Raw genomic sequence first — 24,228 nt, forward strand, 5'->3', positions numbered from 1 at the left:
AAACTGTTTAGGGGCGATGCGATGTTATCAGTTGATTTGAATGAATCGTTCCTGTGCTGTGTCTGTAGTTTACTGAAACCGAGTTTTTCTACATAATGCGCAATTTTATCGTTGCAACGCAATGTCTAGAATTGTAATTTTCCACTGTGATGAACAGGCTTCCCATCGCCCTGTAATACTAGCGTGTGACTGCAGAGGATGCGCGTCCCCTTCTCTACCGCAATAAACCCCGCCCATCCAACAAGCGCTGACGCTTTTGCGGCGCGGTGAACGCTGGGTATTGTAGTTTGAAGACGCGAGCACCGGTGAAAGGAACCGCTCCTCGCACTACATTTCCCAGAACAGCGTTCGTCTGATTCCTTCAAATAGCTGGTTTATAACGAAGTTGTTTTGCTCCATCCACTGTTGAAGATCCGCAGACTATCAAGAGGAACGAACAGGTACCTGCCGCAATGAAAACTTTGATCTTTTATTGCATATTTAGGTTAGGATTTATCGTTTACTTCGCTTTACATTTGACATAATTGTACATCTGACACGGCGTTTTAAAGATAATTGAACGGTTTATTGGTTTAACATCATTTGAAATGTCCTGTCAGGTGTTAAGAGCTATTTTTCTTTAAAGCATATTAAACTGATTATTAATGAGAAGTTGGTATGTAAGTCTATGTGTTGTTATAACGGACACGACTCTGCGCGGAGTCTTATAGCGTTACATGTTACTGATGTTAGGTGTCATCTATTGTCTGTGCCGTGGGAATGATGCGCTGTTTTAGCGCATTTCATTTGTGCCAAATATGTTATTCGGTTTTACGTGACATGACCAATGTTGTGTCGTTTCAATTTAGGAGGTCTTTAAAACAATAGATTTTGAATTAGGACGTTAAAGGGGATTTGTGGTCTAAACGCACAGCTTCTTTACGCTATACGTTTGTAAAATACGGACAGGCCTACAGAATGTAAACGTGACATCTGTGCGGTCTTGTAAATGTTCGTATATGAAGCTGTCTGTTGTTTTCCTCCATACGAGCCGAAACTGTTTGTTCTCATATACGCCGGTGGAGGCCTCGAGAGCGATTACGCAAAACATCATAAAGATCCACATTGTAGCATTTACTAACTTTCCCAGGTCATGCCGGGTAACGTCTTCTTCACGAACCATTTATTGATTATTTGCAGGATATACAGTAGACCAATGAATTTGTCGTTGTGTGTATTCATTCTTTATGCGACACGATCCATAAAAGCCGAGGAAAAAAACTCCTTATATTATTTTAACGCTAACTTTTCAGATTGGCTACCTGCCTAGACAAATCTGGCTTTTCTCCATCCTCGACTGACCCTATCTCATGACCGGTCAAGATCATATGTTGCTTATATCCCCCGGGAATACAGCACATTTATTTTGGAGCTAATGTTGGCATATGTAATAGTTAACTACTCGTAGAGCACAATACAACAGAATGACGTAGTAAACAGAAGAAGACCCTTCCAGAGGCATATTTGCAGTCTAGAACATCAAAGTGGTTTGGAGGGGGTCTCTTTTCACTTGGGCCTGTGTCCAAACCCTTATAACAACGCCCAGAACAAGAGTCCAGGAATCCTCTGGAAAGTTCATAGTCTTTCTGAGGATCTCCAAGAGAAAAATCAATCTAAGTGATATCAATCTATGTAATGTTATATAAATCTTTAAGTCGTGAAAATGTATATCTGGTTTTATATTTTAGGAAAACGGTTCCATGAGAGCCTCATATTTAGGGGTTCTTGGCATCATAAACTTTGTAAAATTATAGAATATGATAATCTCTTAAATTTCAACATTTATGAGAGCATCCAATAATTACTGATTTATTTAAGACACCTCGAGAAATTATTCCAATCTTTGTGAATCGGTTTGGTAGATTTATATGAACCTAATTTAAAAGATTTAACAAGCATTTTGTTCACCGATCTGCTTGTTGCTCTCCTACAAAGTTTTCCCAAAGTTTTGTAAGATAATAAAACCTAATGCTGTGTACCAAACACAAATCAAGCAATTTGCAGGAGGAAATGATATAGAGAGTCACAAATGTGAAGACGCAAACGCGCGCTTGACGCCGCAAAAGGTGTAAATGCCCAAGTTGAAAAATTCAACTGAAGCAAGAACTTTCTCATCGAGTAATACAGGTCGCGGAACGCGATGCTAGGCGTTGTGTGTGAACACGGCATAATCAAATTACAGTTGCTTATTTTCTCATATTTGTTCAGATTTAGAGACTTTGACAGATGTTGGTAAAAGAAGATGAAAGAACATGATTTGGGAAAGGACTGTCTGGCATCGGGCTCTGCATACAGGGCTGTACCATCCAGAGAGACCCTACCCGGCACTGAAGAAGACCATTACCAGCTGTCTAAAGTCCAGGTCAGACACCCATATGTGCTTTGTCATTTCTCAGCATTTGTGATTGTAAATCAAATGTTAATGATATTGAACCTTGTCCAAATAGCTAAATATTCAAAATCATTCTTTGGAATTTCGTACAATTTCCATCACTCGCCACGTATGTTTATATTTTATTGTGAATGCACTTACCTGACTCCCAAACATAACATATTGCGCATTACCTCAATGCATATTTTCTATTATAGGAATAATGAATACTTTCAAATGATTTAGTTTTTTAGAACCTGTGATGGTGATTCTCTTGTTTATATGTAATGTTAACCTAAAAAAACAAAAAAAATACAATAAATCAAATATTATACTTCCTTGTCAATGGTATTATGCATTCCTGGTTGTTTTTGAGGTATGAAGATCATGTCATGTGAGGGAACATTAAAGAACAAATGCTTTGCTTGTTGTTTGTGTCTAGCATCCAAGCTCTTTTGTGATTGTTTTTGTATCCCGTACGCTCTGGACGTCAGCATTTTGTCAGCATGTTAACAGAGAGGGTCCTGTGTTTGCCTGCAAAATTTCTTTGTCTGTTTCCATCACCCTCTCTCTGTATGTCTCAGCCATTCGGTATTGCACTAGGGATGCTGTGTATCTATGCAGGCAGTGGTTGGCTGTTCATTCTTGAAGGATCTGTTTACTTAATAGATGCCCGCCCTGTTTGGCATCAACGGCCAATTGCAGTCTTGGTTTCCTGTGATGCGTACAGCAGCCTTTGCCGCTGATAGGTCGATGCCCCCTCAGAGCTCAGATGAGCTTTGTGTTTGTGCAACGTGAGCGAGGACATGAGGAGGGGAGGGGTAAATCCGGCACGTGCTGAACAGCAATGCGAAACACTTTCACGACAGGCTTCTCTTCTGTAGCCAAAGGTGTAAAGTTGTTTAGTCACTTGCTTTCCTCTACGGTTACCTCATGACAAATACTTATGTATGCTTTTACATAATGCATCCTTTTAATAAGGCGTGCATATTACTTTTATTTAAAAATGTATTCTTTTTGCATTTTAACAAATATAATTTACTTTACTTTCTGGTTTCCACTGGCACTCTACAGCTGAGCCATCGGCCGTGTTTGTCTCTTTCTCGCTCTGCTTTTTACATCGTTCTGTTCTCAGTTCCTGACTTCTGCATTCTGAACAGCCCCAGATAACGTTTCTTTATTTTGCCAGCATTTTCCCATGTGAGCTCGTGACAGAATTGCTGAAGCTTCGATGATTCATGGGTGCCTGACAAGAAAATTGGCTCACTGAGTTTCATTGTTACACCTCATTTATGTTTCAATGTTCTCTGCACATCTCTGTCAAATATGTGAACATATTTTCTGTGCTTAATACGTTTGACACTTAATAGCTAGATCCAGTATTTTATCTAGGATAATAAATCATCTTGCATTTGTTAAGTTTCAATCGTACATCACCGCATAACTGTGACAAGGTGAGGTTGAAACGTACAGTAACGGTTTAATAATTGAATGCAAAATGTTTTATTTTTTGTCATGCAAAAGGAAAAAAGACAGAATGAAAGAGAATCTGTTCTGCAACCTGTTTTCCTCTTTGGATCATTTCCAAACTCTTTTGCAACTTCCATAATTTCTCACAGGCGGCTGTAAAAAAATGGTTATAATATAGATGTATAATATAATATGCGTTTCCTCTTCAGATGCAAACTTTAGGGCAAAAGAGTATTTAAATGAATGACGCGACATGATTTACTAAAGTTTGCACTTGTCATTGTACTGGTATTTGCGGCTTTCTCAAGTTTAGTGTTTTTGTTTTGTAGTCTTCAAAAAAATAAGATTTTTACACATATGAGTGGGAATTCCCGTTGGTTAAAGATCTCATTTCCTTTCTTTGTTTTGCTGAACACAAAGGAAGATCTTTGGAAGAATGTCCGATCTCATTCCCCATTTACTGCTATAGTAGGGAAAATAAATACTATGGCAGTCATTGGGGGATGAGATCTGTTTGGTTCCGGACATTCTTCCAAATATCTTCCTTTCGTGTTTGGCAGGTATTGATTTGAAACAACCTGAGGGTGAGTAAATGATGATAGTATTTAACTTTTTGTGTGAACTATCCCTTTAACAGTATTGTGCATTACAAGCTGCATGTAGCTTAGGATCTAAACAAACGTACACACATCACGCATTAATCATGGACCGTTCAATACGTTACTAAGGAAAAGTATATAGGAATTCAGACTTATTTTTTTTAAACTGTATCTTAAATTGTATATTCTTATGTTTTGTATTTTGACTGTATCTTCGAACGAGGCCACTAATGCGTTACAGACAGTTTCATGAGATGCACGCGCCTCTAAGTTAACTCCAGGTGTGTGTTTGCTAATCGGTCAGGCTAGTAGCTAGTAATTTAACTATTTATTTTGGATTTAATTCATAATATTTAACATTATTATTTTATTGTATATTAATTTAAGTGAATTCAAACTACTCAACAGGTATTGATTCTTTGAGGAGGTATACCAGAAGTTAAGTTTGGCCACATGTCAGAGCCTATAGACTTGTGGGCAGTTCCCATCTCCTTTCACAAACCCACCCCCTTCTCTCTCTCTCTCTCTCTCTCTCTCTCTCTCCCACTTCGCTTCCTGTCCTCTCTATCACTAATCTGAACAAATAAAGGTAAAACACCAAAAATACATCTTAAAAAAAAGTTTGGGCCACATAACGATTGTTTATGTTGTTGCTGCTGAAACCGCCTATATGGAAACATCTAAAGATTTATTGGCAGAGCATGAAGATTTATCTTTAATTCCAGATATGGACCACGGTTGTATATCAGCACTGCTTCCATTGCTAGTGGTGTTTGAAGAGTCACACCCTGGTTTTAATCTCTCTTCATAAGGCGTTTAAGCACATGCTGTTCTTTTTACCGGGCTAATCCTGCAGTCTTTTTCTGTCTTCATGGGTTTTAAAACATGAGTCTGTGTATCCCTCTCTTTACTTGCATGCACATACACATTAACAGTTCGGTGCACTTGTTATCCGCAGAATACTCCATGGCACTCATCGCCAGGGGAAACGGCCTCTATAATCAACTGTGGTCTCAGCTGTCTGCGGGCAACACAAACTTTATTGTTGTCTGGCCTGTCATAAAATTTTGTTCGCCAGACGGGCAGAGTGGTTGTTGGCAAATGAAGAAGCGTGTTTCTGCACGTGAACGCCAGAACAATTGACTGCTAATGCGGTTTAAGGCATTTATCTCGTAACGTATTTACTTGTGATTTGTAAAGTCAGACATTATAGACACATGATTTCAATCCAGAATGAAGGCTTGCAGTACATGGTCGATTTCTTCCCCTTGTGTGAGTTTCCCTGTAAGCGTTCATTATGGGTCGTCTCAGAAGTGTGTCTGGTTTCCTTCCTCTGTTATTTTCGCTGATTATATTTGCCCTTGCCATATGTCTGCTGACAAACATGTCTTCTTTCATTTCCTGTAAACAGCTTTTGCAATGTCACGTTTTTCCATTGAAAAGTGCTGCAAGGCAAAAAGCTCGCACAGTCTCAAGCTCCAAAAACTGCCAGCTAACCCCCCAATCTCTTACAGGATGCTTTCGAAACGGCAGCGAGAGCTGAGGGTGGCCTCTCATTGGACGGAGGCGATGCCACTCACCCCAAAGAGTTGGAGGATGAGGTCGGGAGAAGTAAATACCACCACAGTGTCTGCGTACTCAAGCCTATCCGCTCCACAAGCAAGTACGTATTAAAGTCACTGTTCGACGTGTCCTTTATATCACATTTTACATTTAGACATTTGGCAGACGCTTTTTTCCAAAGCCACTTGCATTGCATTATCCTATACATTTGTTTCTAAATATGTGCAATCCCCTGGGATCGAACATTGTCAACGCCATGCTCTTACCACAGAGCTACAGGAAAGCTGTGGCAGCGAGCAGAGCTGTAAGAAATCGGCATGGCCATTTCCAGATGCGTTTGAAGGTCAAACTCTCAAATGTCCAAGGCCCAATAAACCTTGAGAAGCCGTGCCAATAGAAGTTCCAGCTATATAAACTCACTGCATAAATAATGGCTTTCATGTACTCCCTGTTATTCTCAAGCATTTTTTGAAACAAACAGTTTTTGTACATAGACTCAACAGGCATGTTCCTGTTATAGGGTGTGGTGCAGTGGTAAAACATCTGGGCTGTTATACAAAATGTTTAGACTATAGAGGACAAACCATTAGACAGGGTTGAATGAACCATTAGACAGGGTTGAATTAAAGGGATAGTTCACCCAAAATAGAAAATTCTAAAAGGATTTTTGTGTTCCAACCTGTATGCAAATCTGTAGTTATCATGATAAATTCTTAAATGTAATTTTTTACTCCGTCAATTTAAAATAATAAATCTTTTCATAACTTTCCAAAAGCACCTTGCACATATCCATAATGGCCATAATGAACTATAACATTGCGTCTACACCGGACGCAAAGGCGCGACACGACAAAATACGCATTAGAACCCATTATAATTTCATATTTTGTCCACACTGGATGTGGCGCAATGCGGCAAACCCATTACGAACAAGCAGGTTGTCATGTCGCGTCCGGTGTGACATGGTGTGACACTTCATACTAAATTGTGAAAGGTGCAATTTGTTCATTATTGCTAGTACTAAGCCTAACCAGTCAACAAAGTAATTTAGTAAATTCTGTCAGTACCTTTCAGTTTGTATGTGCCTTAAAGCTGCCATAACACACACAGTTTCTGCCAATCTCATATTAATCCTGAGTACCTATTGAGTAGTATTGCATACTTCGTATCTTCGAAGAGTATTGAGTTTGGTCACATTTATAAAAGATAGATACTGATGTACGTTTATTTGCAAAATACGAGCTGCTGGGGGTGTGCGGGGGGAGGAACTAAATCACGAGCACACAGTACATCATCGCAATACATTGTCCCTGCATAACTATTGGTTCACTATAACTTTGTGTTGTTTACATCATGCACGAACCTGCTGATTGCCAACAAAACACAGACATGTGACATGTGGTTCATGTCCGGTATCTTTCAGCACTAGGACTATTCCATCTCCAAATCCAGCGTTATATCCACCGTTTATATAACATCCATCACTGAAATGCATTTGAAAAGTCATTTGCTGTTTTGCATGTTGTCAGTAGTTTTTTTTATTTACAAATATCAATTACCAGACTTGAAACTGCGTGTGTTAACTGATCTTTAAGAATAAATAATTTTTGTACTTTATATTTATATTCCGAAAATCACTGTAAAAAACAATGATTTCTAGTCTCCAAAAAGCATGTTAAAAAGAGCAGACTATTTTATTTAAAGTGGAAAATGTAACGGTGCAACAGGGTTAAAAAAAGTGAGGGCCAGTTATAAACTTAGCATTTTCCCAGAGTGAATAGAATAGCCCAAATGATAGTTACATTTAATAATCTCTTGTGTCTCTTTCTCATCACAGGCATCAGCATCCAGTGGACAATGCTGGTCTATTCTCTTTTATGACATTTAATTGGTTGACCTCGCTGGCTGTGCTCGCCCATAAGAAGGGTCAACTGTTTTTGGAAGATGTGTGGCCTGTGTCACAGTTTGAGAGCTGTGAGACCAATCGTCGCCGGTCAGTACCCATACATTGACATTAAACTTAAATTGGTAATATAGGCTGTTGCAATTATTAAATCTTTAAATATTTGATTATTTAATGTGTATTTGAAATAAGTGTAATTATTTTGTATTTGGAGATGACAAAATAATAGATCGAATTGAATCTCTGCTATGAAACTATATTTGATATATTTTTAAGTTTGAAGCACTGTAAACAATAAAAACAAAAAAGCAATTAATCGCATTGGAGATGTTCATAAATCATTGTGCGCAGGCTGGTGGGACTTTGGGATGAAGAAGTCCGGTCACTAGGAGACGGGGCGTCTCTTCATCGTGTGGTGTGGCTCTTCTGCCGCACACGTCTGCTGCTGTCCATCGTCTGCCTTATGGTCACTCAACTCGCAGGCTTCAGTGGACCAGTAAGTAACACCATCTCAGCTCTGTCCCGCCATTCAACACTCGTCTTTTCTTCTCTATCTTGCTCTCTCTCTCTCTCTCTATACAGTATATGTATATATCTGTCTGTCTGTGTATTATTAGCTTCATAGGCCCAACTATCAAAATCAAATCTCAGCCCCTCAGGTGAGTGTTCAGACGGTCCCTAAAAGGTGTTAAACATTGATACTGTATACTGAATCTCTGTGGTGTTCAAATGGGGCTCCCAAAACCATCAATTCATATAACTCTTAATGCTATTTATAAAGTGCCTTAATGACGACCAGTGCCAATGCCAAACGAGTATTACAACATGCTTTGTGCCAAATAGTTAAACATGCTGTCCATAAAATAGGGAGAACTTTGCGCCATAAATGTCTAATAAACGTGTAATAAAAGATGTAATGGTTTGTTACTGGTCGGACGTTTTTTTTATCAGTCTTTCAGTTCTTTCCTAATTTTATTGATTTTAAATGCTCTGTTATTTTAAGAATCTTAGTCATCGTTTTCCAGGACCTCTGACGCAAAACCAAAAAAACCTTTAAGGGAAAAACTGGTGCACCATGACTGTGCAGTTTCTGTGTTTCTGTTGCCTTCTAGGTACCAGGTGATAAATGTTGGGAACTGCTTTTATGATTAAGATTGAATTCGAAAGTATAGACTATACTATTTACCCACAGTACTTTAGAAATCTGGATTCTTGTTTTACGATTTTGGGTACAACCTAGATTTAGGGGTTTAGAGGGATGTCACTGTAGATCAGGAGGATAGGCTAACATTTTCTTCAAGGAGAGCTTCTGTCACTGTCCCACCATGGGCAACACAGCAAGGCTCTGTCTCCTTCAACCTTTGGAGAAAATCGGGCTTATCAAAACACTGTGAGCTGACTTCTCCTGTATGTAGCGATTCCCTGTAGAACGTCTCCTTGAAGAGATACCTGTCCTTGCTCTGATGACTGAGGTCAGGGGTTTTTCGGTAAGGCGGGCGGGGGTGTTGAGGGTCAGAGGTCGCTGGGTCCCCATGTGTGTGACATGTGACAGAGGCTATTCTTTAGAATCCACAGGGTGTCCGTTTAACCCGCGGGGAGAGCAAATGGCAGGCAGAGCCGCTGAGGAATCCTGGGAGGTAAGGGCATGTTTCTTATGCAGGGCTGGATCAAGAGTTTATGCTGTTTGCTGCCCCTCTCTTTATCTCTCCCTCTCTTTCTTTCTGTTTTCCCTCTCTAATTTGATCTCTGTAGTCTTGCTATGTGTTCTGAAATTATACGAAAATGTCTCAAGGGCCGGGTTAGTGGTTGGCAAAGGATTGTCAAACCGTCCATTTTGTCAATGTATGTATGGCGATGAATGTGGGCAACATGTTGGGCCAATGGACAATCGATCAGACTACCGCAGATATCCTTCCCGTTCCAAACCAGCTCCTGTACTCAAAGGAAAACGGACTTGTGGGGTTTTTGGGGTTTTGTATTTTGGACTGAAAGTGCAATTTTCAGACCCACGATTCTTGCTCCCAATGTGGTGCTGGATTTTCAACCCATTTCATGGACACCTTTTCGGGCAACGTAGCGCGTCTAATGCAATGTTGCATAAATGGGTCTGGTAACATGTACACCGCTGCCCCAGTAACCTCAATTAGATGTAAACGGGACAGCTTTTAAGTGCCAACAACTGCCATACGGACTCTGAAAAAGAACAAGATGTGATTTATTTTCCCATGAAACAATGTGCCTTTTGTTTTTCATGCTCACGAATATTGACTCGCCTGATTCATGTTTTGTCTTGCTTGTTGTGTATTTTATAATTGCTGAATGTTTTTTTCAAGGTGAACGTTTGAAGGTGTCTTTTAATAAAAATAGTACCACTGTGTTCAACCACATGGGGTTTCCCGTGTTGCCAGTTTATGTGTGCATATCCTTGACTGCGTATGTGCATGAGACATGAGTACGGTGTGCGTGTGGGTGCGACTGTGTGCGTGTGTGTTTACCTGCTTGTATGAGTTTCTTAAAATGTGTCTTGTTTTTTTTTTGCTTTCGCACACTGTGCTACTAATGATTGATTTAATTGATATTAATTTTCAGGTGTTAAAACAAACGTACGTCTCCATGCTGTACCCCAACCTGATGTGACTGTAGGTAAAATGTCTTTGAATCCCCGACCATGGGGCATTATGATTCACACTGCTAGCAAACGTAAAATGTCTCATATGTCCCAGACCGATCCGAACTGTTTGATGTTTCTCTTGTTCTTTTCCAAAGGCTAGAGAAAAGGGCCGCTTAAGGTAAAGCTATTAGAACACAGGCTGACATTCAGTAGTCGTTGCCGCTCGCTCACTGTGTCCAATGACTAGAAATTATGACACATAGAATCTGATGAAGGATGTAATAATGTCAGGAAGGTCACAGTAGCTCTTAAATTGTTGATGTATTGCCATGATGGTGCTGGTGCGCCGATATGTGTGTATCCTCAGTCACGTCTGCTGTGTCCTGTTGCCCCCTTGCTCGTCCTCCCTCTCCCCAGGCTTTTGTGGTGAAGCGGTTACTGGAGTATACTCAGATGAGCGAACCCAACCTGCCCTACGGCCTGCTGCTGGTTCTGGGCCTCTTGACCACCGAGCTGATTCGCTCCTGGTCCCTGGCCCTCACCTGGGCGCTCAACTACCGCACCGGCACGCGCATGCGCGGAGCCATCCTCACCATGGCCTTCCACAAGATACTGCGTCTGCGCAGCCTGCGGGACAAGACCATGGGAGAGGTACGAGGTTGAGGGGTGGGTGGGGTGTACCCAAACTGTATTCACATTAACTGTAGGGCAGTTAGGAGCAGAGTATTGAGTGGTGAAGAGATGGAAGAGTGAAGGATATCTTATGAATATCTAAAGAAGGTGATGTCCGCATATTGGACCTGATTATGGTAGTATATGTATATTTCACACTTGCGTATGCAGAGGGATTTGTTCATGTTGTCTTCTCGGCTCTCTTTAGCTGATCAATATGTGTTCGAGCGACGGACAGCGAATGTTTGAGGCTGCCGCTGTGGGTAGTCTGCTGGCCGGTGGCCCCCTGGTGGCTGTGCTGGGAATGGGATATAATGTATACGTGTTGGGGCCGACTTCTCTCTTGGGCTCGGCTGTGTTCATACTTTTCTATCCCGCCATGGTGAGTTTTCTGTTTCAAGTGCTTCGATTAGTTTTGATTTGCTTGTGGAAAATATTAACTGTTGTTAATGTGGCGGCAGATGTTCAGCTCCAGACTGACGGCGTACTTCAGGCGGAAGGGAGTGGCTGTGACTGACCAGCGGGTTCAAAAGATGAATGAGATTTTGAACTACATCAAGTTTATTAAGATGTATGCCTGGGTTAAGGCCTTCTCGCAAGCAGTGCGACGTAAGTTCTTAGTGTATTTTACATAAGCTAATGGAAAAATGTAAGCGCTAATGCAGGGGTCTCAACCTTTTTTATATTTAACAGTATTCAAAGGCCCTTTCCCACTGACAAAGTCATATTAGAGCTTGACCACACCTGGAAAACATTTATTCTTTACTTAAATGGCCAAATAATAAGAATCTATTTTTATGTCAGCGTTTGAAATGGGTTAAAAGTGTTTTCTCTTTTTTTATGTTTTCTTGGTCTCAGATGTATTTTTTTAATATTTATTTGAGTCATTGTTTTCCTGTTCACCCTTTTAGTTGTGTCTTATGTTGTGAATTGTTCCTTGTCTTTATTGAACAATGAGCAATTAAAAAAACAACATCACAACATTACATTCTACACCTTGTGTTTATCGCATAAATGAATTTCTTAGTATTTTGTCTTGTTTTCCAGTTAAAATAACTGTCCAACTAGTCCTTTATTTTAGTTTTAGTTTTTTAGCAACCACGATGCATTTACATTTGACCCTTTTTTAGAAGACCGTTTTGTTTTAGAAGAAAAATATCTAAATTAAGTTTACGCCTAAAACCTGAAAAAATGTCTGGTAATGGGGTAAGAACTTGAATTCTTAATAAAGAAATTCAATTTTATTCAAGTTTAAAGATTAAACTTTATTCATACCCCATAATATTAGATATATTTTCTTGTTTTTAACATCAATGTAATTTATTTTGACCCTTTTTCTTATTTATATCGTTTAGTTTTTTGCAAATACAGATAACTACAAATACAGATATATAAAAACAATTCATGTTTTTTATTGTGTTAGTAAGCTGTATATTTGGGTTGTTATCAATATTTAATCAACTGCAATGTACATTAAAAAACATGTTTTTGGAAAATGTTAAAAACCGATTACAAAGTTTTCTGTTTTTGCAAATGAACTCTTCTTTTAAATTTAAGAAGAATTAAAGAAGAGAATGTAATTTTTTGCAGTGGTTTTGTTGGTGCATGTATATTTATTGATCACTCCGTTCAATTAAACAGGAATAAGAAGTGAGGAGCGGCAGATCCTGGAACGTACTGGATATTTCCAGAGCATAACGGTTGGGGTGGCACCCATCGTTGTTGTGATCGCCAGCGTGGCGACGTTCTCCACCCACATGTTGCTAGGTTATGACCTCACTGCTGCACAGGTACGCCGCTTAGTATTGTCATACATTGTCTTTACCGCCGTAAAATATACTCAGCTATTTTTATGCTTTTTCAGGCATTCACAGTCGTGACTGTTTTCAATGCCATGACGTTTGCTCTGAAGGTCACACCTTTCTCAGTCAAATCACTGTCGGAGGCATCTGTTGCCATAGATAGGTTTAAGGTGAGCTCTCTCTTTCATGTTCTTCTCTCATCTGTCATAATCGGCTGGTGTATATACCGTCAACTATTTGAATTATTTAAAATAGGCACTTACTTGTGGCCTGGGGGTTAGAGCGTTGGGCTTGTGATCAGAAGGTTGCTAGTTCAAATCTCAGTGCCAGCAGGTCATGACTGAAGGGCCCTTGAGCAAGACACCTTACCCCTGATTGCTCTGCAGTAATGTGTCACTGTAAAAAAACTACTTGTAAGTCGCTTTGGATAAAAGCGTCTGCCAAATGAATAAATGTAAATGTAAATGTCCTTCCCACAAGATGAATTGATCTATTTTTGATCTGGGTTTTTCATGGTTCTTCAGAGTTTGCTCCTGATGGCCGAGGTCAAGATGATACGCGAGCTGCCACGGAATCCTTCCATTGCCATTGAGTTGACCGGTGCCAGTCTGGCATGGGAGACGGGGAGTCACAGTGCTCAGCCTACGCCCCGTGGTACACCCTACGTAGGCCTGGGAATGAAAGGAGGTCGCAAGAAACGGCACCAACGCGACGACTCGAAACATCATACGATATTGGAGGAGGAACAGAATGGCCATTTGTTGAATGATGTGTCTGGAGACATGACGGCCAGCCCTGATGATCACACCCTACAAGTGCCAACCATCAGCCAACGACTGCAGAGAACTCTTCACTGCATTGATCTCACTATACAGAAGGTTCTTGCTTTACTTTATTGATTTTCACAGTTCTTTTTCAAATGCACATTGCAAAGCACCTTTATACAAAACGGAAAAAGAAATAAATGAAAAGGGAAAGGGTCGATGATAATCTCTTTTGTGTTTTAATCCACAGGGGAAGCTGGTTGGAGTCTGTGGCAGTGTGGGAAGTGGCAAAACATCTCTCATCTCTGCCATTCTTGGCCAGGTGAGTCTTTATTGTTCTCTGAATGATGTCATTTATAGCGATGTGGTCTTATCTGACCTATAATGGATCCATTAGATATATTTAGAAATCCTTTTTTCCACACATATCCCAGATGACACTTTTAGAAGGGACCATCGCGGTTGATGGAGATTTTGCGTACGTGGCACAACAGGCCTGGATTCTTAATGCCACCTTTCGTGACAACATCCAGTTCGGCAAGGAAATGGAAGAAGAGAGGTAAGGACCAAATAAATGTGACTCTAAAACATGTCTGTTCATTTCAGTTGAACGAAATGGCAGTGTTGTGAACAACGTGAATGAGTCTGCGTGAAGGGGACTTTATGTTAAGGGGACTGAGAGAGCTAAAAAGGACAGCTCGCACATTTAAGAAAGTCGTGCTGTGACTCAGCACAGAGATAAGATAACCTTGAGCATTTTGACCGTTTGATATTGAATAGTCTCCGTGCTTTTTCAGAAAACACATCGCTTGGTTATTTAATGTGATTGTTCAGCCAGAAATGAAAATTCTGCGGAAGAAAGAAAGTCCCCCATGAGGGAGAGTAAATGATGACGGAATTTTCATTTTTGAGTAAACTATCACTTGAAATACTTCAAAATCCAAAAGCTTTATTTAAAAATTCCTGATGTTTTACCTTAAAGAGTAATACTATTATTTTTATAGGTATCAGGCTATTTTGAGCGCTTGCTGTTTGAGACCAGACCTGGCTATTCTCCCTAATGCTGACCTGACTGAGGTAACACCTGATAAGCCACTCCTAATAATAAGTTCACAAACTTTGGCCATATTACATGGTCTGTAGGACCACAGATGTTGTGTTTCATATCACATGAAAAACAATCAAAGTTTCATCGAGCAACCCAGACAGCTGTTGGTTTTGAATACATGGTGGGATTCAATGTCAAAGGACAGCGGTTGTTTGATTCCCCATGTTAGATTGGAGAACGTGGTGCCAATCTGAGCGGCGGTCAGCGTCAGAGGATCAGTCTGGCCAGAGCCTTATACAGCAACAGGGACATTTACATCCTGGACGACCCTCTTAGTGCCCTGGACGCCCATGTCGGAAACCACATCTTCAACAACGCCATTAAAAAGCACATGCGCGGCAAGACCGTCGTATTCGTCACTCACCAGCTTCAGGTATTTTACACTTGTAGACGGATTTAGTGGCATCAACATAAACAAACGTTGTGTGGCCCAAACTAAACTTCCGGCAGACCACCACAAAGAATCAATAACTGTTGAGTAGTTTTCATTTAATACAATAAATATACAATATGATATTCATATAAATTAAGACTAATATTAAGTAAATTGTGATTCTATAATCAAACACAGACATCTTCCTTCAACCAAACATAGTCTGAGTCATTTTAAAGGGAAAGTTCAGTCAAGAACACAAATTCTGTCATGATTTACTCCCTGCATAAAAAGCTTTGTTCGGTTGAACACAGAGAGAGATATTTGAAAGAATGCTTGTAACCAAACAGTTCTTGGCCACTATTTACTGCCATAGTAGGAAAAATGGTTGAAAACAACAGAAGATATTTGGAAGAATGTAAGCAGCTGACAATTTTACCATAGTGGACACAATTTATTTATTTATTATTAGCTATTTTGAAGAATTCGGAAAGCAAACAAGTTTAGTAACTATGGTAGTTACTGACATCAATAATGTCAGAAATGTCAGCTTCTAACATTCATCCAAATATCTTTCTTTGTGTTCAACTGATCAACTTTGGATCAAACTCCCTGAAAATAAACGAAATCCAAGCGTATGTAAATTGTCTCAAAATATAAATTTTTACTCATAACTTTATCGTATGTATTAACTCCCTGGAGTCGTGTGGATTACTTTTATGAAGGAGGGACGAACTTTTGGGAATGTAAAAAATGGGACACTAATATCCCTAGTGTTGTGATGCCATAAGATATTTAAAATGACTGCGATTGTGTTTAGCTGAGGTGAGGAAGTCATATACTCATAGGATTTCATTTTTGGGTAAACTATTCCTTTAAACCTGCATCAAACCACACGATCCACCGTTTTGCAAATACACAATAATTGGTTGTCATTGACTAAATGAACATGCAGTAATATCTCAGGGTGTTTTTAACATATTTATTAAACTTTTCTCTATACTCTAGTACCTGGTGGACTGTGATGATGTGATTGTAATGCGTGACGGCAGCATCACTGAGCAGGGCAGTCATGAGGACCTGATGAATCTGAACGGAGACTACGCTGCCATGTTCAACAGCCTACAACTGGGAGATTCGCCCATAATGGAGGTCAGTATCTGTTGTGGTTAGACGGGAAAAGTTTCAGCCATAAAACACGAAAAATATTTAAAATTTTAGGAGAATGTCAAATGTGTTTGACAGTGTTATTGTGAAAGTCTTTAAATGCTTTGGGTCGCCTCAGGTGCCGAATAAGAAAGCCGGGAGCTCCCTGAAGAAACCTTTAGAGAAAAACAAGGCTGGATCCGTCAAAAAGGAAAAAACAGCCAACGAGGATAACGGTATGAATGTGTTACACTCATGTTTCCTCATGTTATGTCTCGTGTATAACCTGCCGATTTACACACATTCGCTTCTTTTCTTCAGGTCAGCTGATGCAGGTGGAGGAGCAAGGGAAGGGCTCAGTGCCCTGGTCGGTGTACAAAGTATACATCCAGGCTCTAGGAGGCCTGCCTGTCTTCTTCTTCATCATGGCACTTTTTGTTCTGAATGTGGGCAGCACCGCCTTTAGCAACTGGTGGCTCAGCTACTGGATCAAACAGGGCAGCGGGGTAAGAAAGTGTGGGCAGTTTGAATGAGGGGAAAGGCACAAAGCATTCACTTCTGTGAGCTTTGAAATCTCTCCGTAAGAGATTTGGGTCGATGTGCACAGCAGCCACATTCATCACGCAATACACCAATTTATTTACTTGTGTAAAACGTCAAATGTATCAATATATATTGAGATCCAGAGACAATGTTTATAAGTCATGGGTACTGCATAACAGTGAAAACAAGAAAAGCTGGAAAGACTTGGGGAGGTGTTGTTCCATAAAATTATGGAAAATCTCAACAATGGTGGGGAAAGACATAAAGGTGCACAATTGAGTTTCTCATCTGGTGTCTGACAAACGCTAAATTGTTTTGTAATAAATATAACCGTCTTATTCAACAGAACACAACAGTACAGGTTGGAAACAGTTCAGTGTTGAGTGAGAGTATGAAAGATAATCCTCAGATGCACCATTACGCTGCCGTCTACACCATGTCTATGGTTGTCATGCTTCTTCTCAAACTACTGCGAGGCATCGTGTTTGTCAAGGTGAGATTTCTTTAACGTCATGAACTGAATTATAGTCACATTGAACTTGGGGGTGACTTTGCGTCTCGTTGTTTTGTTATTAGGGAACTCTGCGTGCCTCCTCGAAGCTCCACGACGAACTGTTCCAAAAGATCCTTCGCAGTCCCATGAAGTTTTTTGACACGACACCCACGGCTCGCATACTCAACAGATTCAATAAAGACATGGATGAAGGTAAACTCTCACCTGGATATTGTATGTTATAAAATCTACTTGCCAAACATTTGACGATTGTCTTTTCCTCTCTGTTCAGTGGATACACGTCTACCGTTTCAAGCCGAGATGTTCATTCAGAACGTGATTCTGGTCCTGTTTTGTCTGGGCGTGATCAGCAGCATTTTCCCATGGTTCCTGGTGGCAGTAGGGCCACTGGTGCTTCTCTTTACTGTGCTGCACGTTGTGTCTCGGGTCTTCATTAGGGAACTCAAACGATTAGACAACGTCACACAGTCGCCTTTCCTGTCTCACATCACCTCCAGCATTCAGGGCCTCACTACAGTGCACGCTTACGGGAAAGAGGAGGAATTCCTGAACAGGTGAATGCTGGGATATTACATTACATTTAGTCAGAGGGCGAGTCAATACGATACTACTTGAATTACGTTTCTCTACTCGAGGCTTCCGTTGTGCTGGGTTTATATATTTTGTGCTTTTTTCCCACAGGTATCAGGAACTGCTGGATCAGAATCAGGCTCCCTTCTATCTGTTTAGCTGCGCCATGCGATGGCTTGCTGTGCGTCTGGATGTCATCAGCGTGGCTCTCATCAGCATCACGGCTTTGATGATCGTCCTCATGCACGGAAATATTCCTCCCGCCTATGCAGGCCTGGCCATTTCCTACGCCGTACAGGTGAGTCGCTGTTTTAATGCAGGAGTTTTCAAATGAAAATTGCTACAGGACAATATTTTTGGACAGAGTCATACATCCTACATTACTCTCATTGTAGCCAATTATATGTTGTCTTTATAATATCACACCTATTATTATCTAGCACAGCTTAAAAGATTTTATACAAATATAAATGGATATAGATTATGTAGATGGATATTTATTTTAGGAAGGGGTTCCTCACAAAATCTTCACTATATTTGGGGGTCCCTTGAAATCCCCTTTTTCAATGGACAGATGGCTCCATATCAGTGTTTCTCAACCAGTAGAACTCAATTATTTCATTATTTAAAACAAATTATTTAACATCATCAATGATTTAAACATAATTGTATCTAAATTTAAATGTTTTGTTTCCCTAAAATCGACCTGCACCTTTAAAGGTAGGGCTGTCAAACTACTTGTAGGTATATTATGTAAACACAAACTTTTATTCTGAATGTGATGTGTACTGTGCATATTCATTTTGTATTTATATACACATACATGGATATAGAACAATATAAAACATATAATTTTTTTTACCAATAATTTGATGATATAAAAATATGTAAATATTTCCCAAATATGTATTCATGTATGTGCAAGTGTTTATATATTCAACAATAATATGAACAGTACACAGACATATATTATGTAAACAGGAAACTTTTATTCTGCAAGTTATCATAATCGTGATCACAGCCCTGAAAGAACACAATATGTCGTTCGGAGCACTTAAAGGGGTAGCTCATCCACAAATGTAAATTCTGTCATCATTTACTCACGCTCATATAATTTCATACCTGTAAAAATGACTTTGTTCCGATGAACACGGAGAAATGTATTTGGAAGATTGTTAGCCATTTTCAGTTCCGGGACATCTCGAGAATTCTTCAAAGTATCGCTTTATGTGTTCAACAGACCAACAAAATCCAATATTTTTTTCCTACTATGGTTGTGGATCATGTCCCAGAACTGAAAATTGCTAACATTGTTCCGATTAACACAGAGAAAGATATTTGGACAAAAGACATTTATACAGGTTTGAAACATGAGGGGCGTGAGTAAATGATGACCGAATTTTTATTTTGGGATGAACTATTCCTTTAAGGATACCACCCCAGTGACAGGAAAAGGTACAACTTTTTCAAATAAGCTAACTCAAAATAAAGATATATCTTATGTGTTTGATTATATTAACATGTATGTTGAGGATAATGGGGGTCAAGAAGCTTGAGATCCACTGCTTTAAAACTTTGACAACAGAGTAACATCTAACATGAATGTTGATATTTATGTTTCTTTATGTTTGGTTAAAATGTCATTAATTACAGTTTGTGACTTCATTGTGGACAGTAATGTTATTTTTTACAATGTTGTATAAAATAGACTACAACAAATGACTACATAATTATTGAGTGATTATTGCTTATTAACTTTAAAGGACTTAGACAAACTTTCACTAGAACGGTAGCAAAGCCGAAGGGATAGAAACATGATTAAAAAGCGACAAGCAAACAATTCTCACTATTTCTGATACCTGAGACACATTAATGATGCAAACAGTTCAGTGCCAAATAGCACAATGTGAAAAGAGACATGTGGGGAAACTACTTAAAAGTTGGACCAAACAAGTGTGAAAAATGCCAAACACAAATATTTTTGCTCATAAATGATTGGCATGGTAACAGTGTCTATTAAAGGGACAGTTCACCCAAAAATGAAAACAATTAGAACTGGTCCTTTAACATTAGACAACAAATCAGGTATAGAGGAAGCTGACTGCTAAATATCTCTTATCTCTCACAGCTCACGGGATTATTCCAGTTTACCGTTCGCCTGGCCTCTGAGACTGAGGCTCGGTTCACCTCAGTACAGAGAATAAATCATTACATCAAGGTACTGGTCCTACAATATTTGACTGACAGCTCAAAGTTGTCTAATGTTTCATTTCATTCAGTTACACGATGACTTGAGAACAGGTTTATTCAAAATAACTCTCGGCCTCCTAGTCTCTGTCTCTGGAGGCTCCAGCCCGGGTGAAAAACAAGACTCCTCCATCCGACTGGCCCCAGGAGGGCGAGATCGTGTTTGATGGAACAGAGATGAGGTACAGAGACAACCTCCCGCTGGTACTGAAGAAAGTTTCTTGCACCATTCGACCGAAAGAAAAGATCGGCATTGTGGGACGGACGGGCTCAGGTCAGTCTCGCTAACGGTTAGCATAGCTCTGCCAAGTATTCGACTGTTAAAGGTAAATACTGTGTGGGTTCAATCTGATATCAGGGAAGTCTTCTCTTGGAGTTGTTCTGTACCGGTTGGTAGAACCTTGCGGTGGCTCTATTAAGATCGACGGCATCAACATCTGCGACATCGGCCTTGCAGATGTGCGCAGCAGACTGTCAATCATTCCACAGGAGCCAGTGCTTTTCAGTGGTACTGTCAGGTAGGCGCCGGGGTACTTCTCTGACTGTATTCCTAAAGGGGATGCCTCATGACAACTGTTAGGGCCCTGTAGTATTTGTTTCATTCACCATCGAAACATAGTGCTCTAGATATGGAATGATTTAGACAGCATAAATATGCCTGTATATGACTCCTCTGTGAAGCACAAAAGAAGATATTTTGAGAAATGTTTCAGCCTTAGTTTTGAGTTCATACACAGGAGGGGTCAGTGTCTTGATTGGTTATCGACATTGTTCAAAATATCTTTCTTGTTCTGCAGAAGAAAGAAAGTAATTCAGGATGTGGTGTTGTTTTTCAACAGATCCAACCTGGATCCATTTAGCCTGTATTCTGAGGAGCAAATCTGGGATGCCCTAAAGAGGACACACATGAAAGAATGTGTAAGTCAAAGAGATTGAAGTTCAAGTGATGTATTGTGTTTAAAACATACAGGCAACGTAGTTTTATGTTGCAAATTATTTTACATGACACCTTTTCAATTTGTCTGTCGCACCTAAGGGCAGGAACGAAAACTTCATTGGATCTCCGATGACTTATTTTTATTTTCCCTCCGTCGTTGTGTCTCTTCTATTTTCCAGGTTTCTCAGCTGCCATTGAAGCTGGAGTCGGAGGTGGTGGAGAACGGAGAGAACTTCTCTGTGGGTGAGAGGCAGCTGCTTTGTGTGGCCAGAGTTCTTCTGAGACAGTCCAAGGTGAGTTTTACCAGAATCTCTTGTTAGGCAAGTTTGGTTTTGATCGAGTCCATGAGAGTGGCACAGTTAACTCAGAACAGAATTTGTCCCGTTTGACAAGGTCAATTACTTTGTTTTCTCACAATTTTTAGATCCTGATCCTGGACGAGGCCACGGCGGCTATGGACACGGAAACAGATTGCTTAATTCAGGAGACGATTCGTAATGCATTCCAGGACTGCACCACTTTGACTATTGCGCACAGACTGCACACAGTACTCAACTGTGATCGTATCATGGTGCTAAATCAGGGCCAGGTACAGTCTTCATTTTAAAACCCACATGAAATTCAAATTGTTTACTTTCTTAGTGCATATTTTTAGTTCTGGAGTGAACATTTCATCTGCGCAAGTCAGTGTACAGGATGTCTTTGTAATCTCCAAAATTACAATGTGTAATATTTTTGAAACCATAACAAGGTGTTATTTGAAGATGCTGTGAAGGAGTGTGGAATGATGGGAGTTGTAGTCTTCAGCTCCACTGCTGATATAAATCAATCAAATGAGGTTCACAAATCCTGTTCATAGATGACACAAAGTTTTATAACCGTTATGCGCAGATCGATTGGCATAAGACATTGAAGTATCACAAGAGCGACTCGATGATGCTGCTTTCACGTGAAACCTGCTTGGTTTGGGCTTATCTGCAAAAAACTGTATTCAAAATTATTTTACTTTACAGTGGCACTATTTTCCATGGTGTCTTATGTTAGTATAGTCAACCAAAAGGAAAAAGGATTAAAACATTTCTGTTAATTCAATTCAAATAAAAGAAAATTAACTAAAATATTAAATATTTTTAGTAAAACTAAATATTATTGGAAAAACTTTCAAAAACTAAACACAAATACAAATGTTATTGAAATAAGTTTAAGGCACTACAACTATTAAATAAATATTTTTTTAATAAATGAAAACCAACTTAAATAATAAGCAAATAACAAAATTGTTTAAAACATTAAATTAAAATGAAGATGAAAACTAAAAATATACAAATGAAAGCCAATTACAAATATTTCAACGGTACAGAAAACTTAATATAAAACTATGGACCACTTTAGAGATTTCAAACAAAGCTGAAAATGTAAACAAAACTACTTACTGTTTCAATTTTTCATTGTGTTACACAAACGTTTGAACCGAATACAAACAACAGAACACGAAATCAAAATTGCAAACGAATATCTTTAAGATTTTAGATTTTAAAGTGCAGCGGGACAAGTGTTTACATCTTGCAGAGTGGTCTATAATAAAAACTGTTACAACTATAATTCTTTTTTAATGAAGGAAGCTTGTTTTCTGTGGTTCTTCTGGTACACTGACGTCTGGCCTTTTTTGAACCCAGGTGGTGGAATTCGACGAGCCGTCCAAGCTTCTAGCCAACGAAAACTCTCGCTTCTCCGCAATGCTGGCAGCGGTGGAGAACAAAATCTCCGTAAGAGGCTAAAGGACGTTCGAGCCAAGGTTCAGCTCCCGAGGAACATTCTTCATTGATATTCCAGTCATCGCTGCTTCGATGTCGCTCTCTCCTTCAGCCCCGCAGGGACCTGTGGAGGGAGATTATTGTATTTCCATGAAACTCATGGGCTGTCATTAGGGGCACGCCTGCTAAGATGTACTTCTTGTGTAAGCTTAAAAGGTTAGGTCAAGAAACGCTGGAATGCTATTTACGTGACAGACGACGAAATGTAGTTCCATCCACGCGAACAGTGCGTTTCACAGAGTATAATCTCTGTTTATATGAGTATATATATATTTACAAGTTTGGTGCAGAGTCTCCTTTTGTACCGATTCTGCAGGGTATGTACAGTAACGTGTAAAATATGTATACATACACACACATTCAGATGTATCATCTTTCATTACTGTTTCAGATTGAACTTGACCGTCGCGTGTAACTGTCGTCTCGTGAGAACCCTAAACTTTGGCACAGGTGATGTTGAACAAGCACGAGAGAAACAGTGCTGTTTTTTTACTGTATCCTTGTTCGGCACACCAAGGATTCAGTCGTTTATAGCTAAGAGGCCTTGTATATTTATAGCTTATTTCCACTGTTATCATTTTGCCTGTACCTTTTATAGTTTCCTCTTACGTGATCAGTTTTGCTCGGTTTTCGTATGAATGCATTGTTATTTTGATTGCACTTTGCATCCACTGAGCATCTGCTCTTCTGTGGGATGAAGATCTCTTCACTTTACTTTTCCCCAGGAGAGATGCTAGTCGAGCGTAATGGCTTGATTCGCTTTACAGGTCCTTTTTGTTTTTGTGTGTTGGTTACATGGTCACAGCACTGGTACAAAGAGATGACGTATAAATGAACCTCCTGCATCAGGTTGTGATGGTCTGCACGAAGGGAAAGCTAGTTTCCAATGCGTCCCTCGTCAGACCCTGTTTGATATTTCCATTATTTTCCATAGCCTTAGCATGGTTTCTTAAATGCCTTGTGAAAAAGGCGAAATGAGAGGAGAGAGCGCTCTCCGCAGTCTCAATATATTTATTTTAGGTTTACACTTGTTGTGTTTGTGTTTCTGTAATATTGAGAAGGGATGACGTTTATTGTAATGGGATATCTGACTGATACCCAAGAGTGTCTTTGATCATTTGAGTTACTGTGCTGGGATCTGAATTAAAGCGCTTTTTTCTAGATGCACTTTTACTTTCTTTA

General features: G+C 39.7%; 1 protein-coding gene across 4 annotated transcripts; it reads left to right on the forward strand.

The window, feature by feature from the left end:
* The first annotated feature begins 371 nt into the window (after positions 1-371).
* Positions 372-24,209, forward strand: abcc5 (ATP-binding cassette, sub-family C (CFTR/MRP), member 5). Of its 4 annotated transcripts, XM_079465666.1 has the most exons (30): positions 372-440; positions 2,248-2,401; positions 5,994-6,142; positions 7,880-8,035; positions 8,297-8,441; positions 9,512-9,582; positions 10,974-11,207; positions 11,437-11,610; positions 11,690-11,837; positions 12,870-13,018; positions 13,093-13,200; positions 13,555-13,908; positions 14,045-14,116; positions 14,229-14,353; positions 14,799-14,871; positions 15,072-15,275; positions 16,284-16,427; positions 16,561-16,657; positions 16,743-16,927; positions 17,311-17,457; positions 17,541-17,670; positions 17,750-18,032; positions 18,160-18,346; positions 20,177-20,266; positions 20,380-20,569; positions 20,654-20,813; positions 21,135-21,213; positions 21,412-21,525; positions 21,657-21,821; positions 22,909-24,209. In XM_079465666.1, exons 6-30 carry the CDS (start codon positions 9,550-9,552, stop codon positions 23,008-23,010), a joined length of 3,747 nt encoding a protein of 1,248 aa, XP_079321792.1. In that variant the 5' UTR covers positions 372-440; positions 2,248-2,401; positions 5,994-6,142; positions 7,880-8,035; positions 8,297-8,441; positions 9,512-9,549; the 3' UTR covers positions 23,011-24,209. The 4 variants fall into 4 exon arrangements, with proteins under 4 accessions (XP_079321792.1, XP_079321789.1, XP_079321790.1 ...); XM_079465663.1 differs by lacking the exon at positions 9,512-9,582 and having other exon boundaries at positions 393-440; XM_079465664.1 differs by lacking the exon at positions 9,512-9,582 and having other exon boundaries at positions 405-484.
* Positions 24,210-24,228: the final 19 nt, after the last annotated feature.

This window comes from Barbatula barbatula (assembly GCF_947034865.1).
Source record: "Barbatula barbatula genome assembly, chromosome: 10".
In the NCBI taxonomy this organism is placed as follows: domain Eukaryota; kingdom Metazoa; phylum Chordata; class Actinopteri; order Cypriniformes; family Nemacheilidae; genus Barbatula; species Barbatula barbatula.

Coding starts and splice junctions, on each gene's coding strand:
- abcc5 (XM_079465663.1), top strand. CDS start 2,282: ATGAAAGAACATGATTTGGGAAAGGACTGTCTGGCATCGGGCTCTGCA. Junction 14,872..15,071: donor CTAATGCTGACCTGACTGAG/GTAACACCTGAT, acceptor TCCCCATGTTAG/ATTGGAGAACGTGGTGCCAA. Junction 20,814..21,134: donor CTTTTCAGTGGTACTGTCAG/GTAGGCGCCGGG, acceptor GTTTTTCAACAG/ATCCAACCTGGATCCATTTA.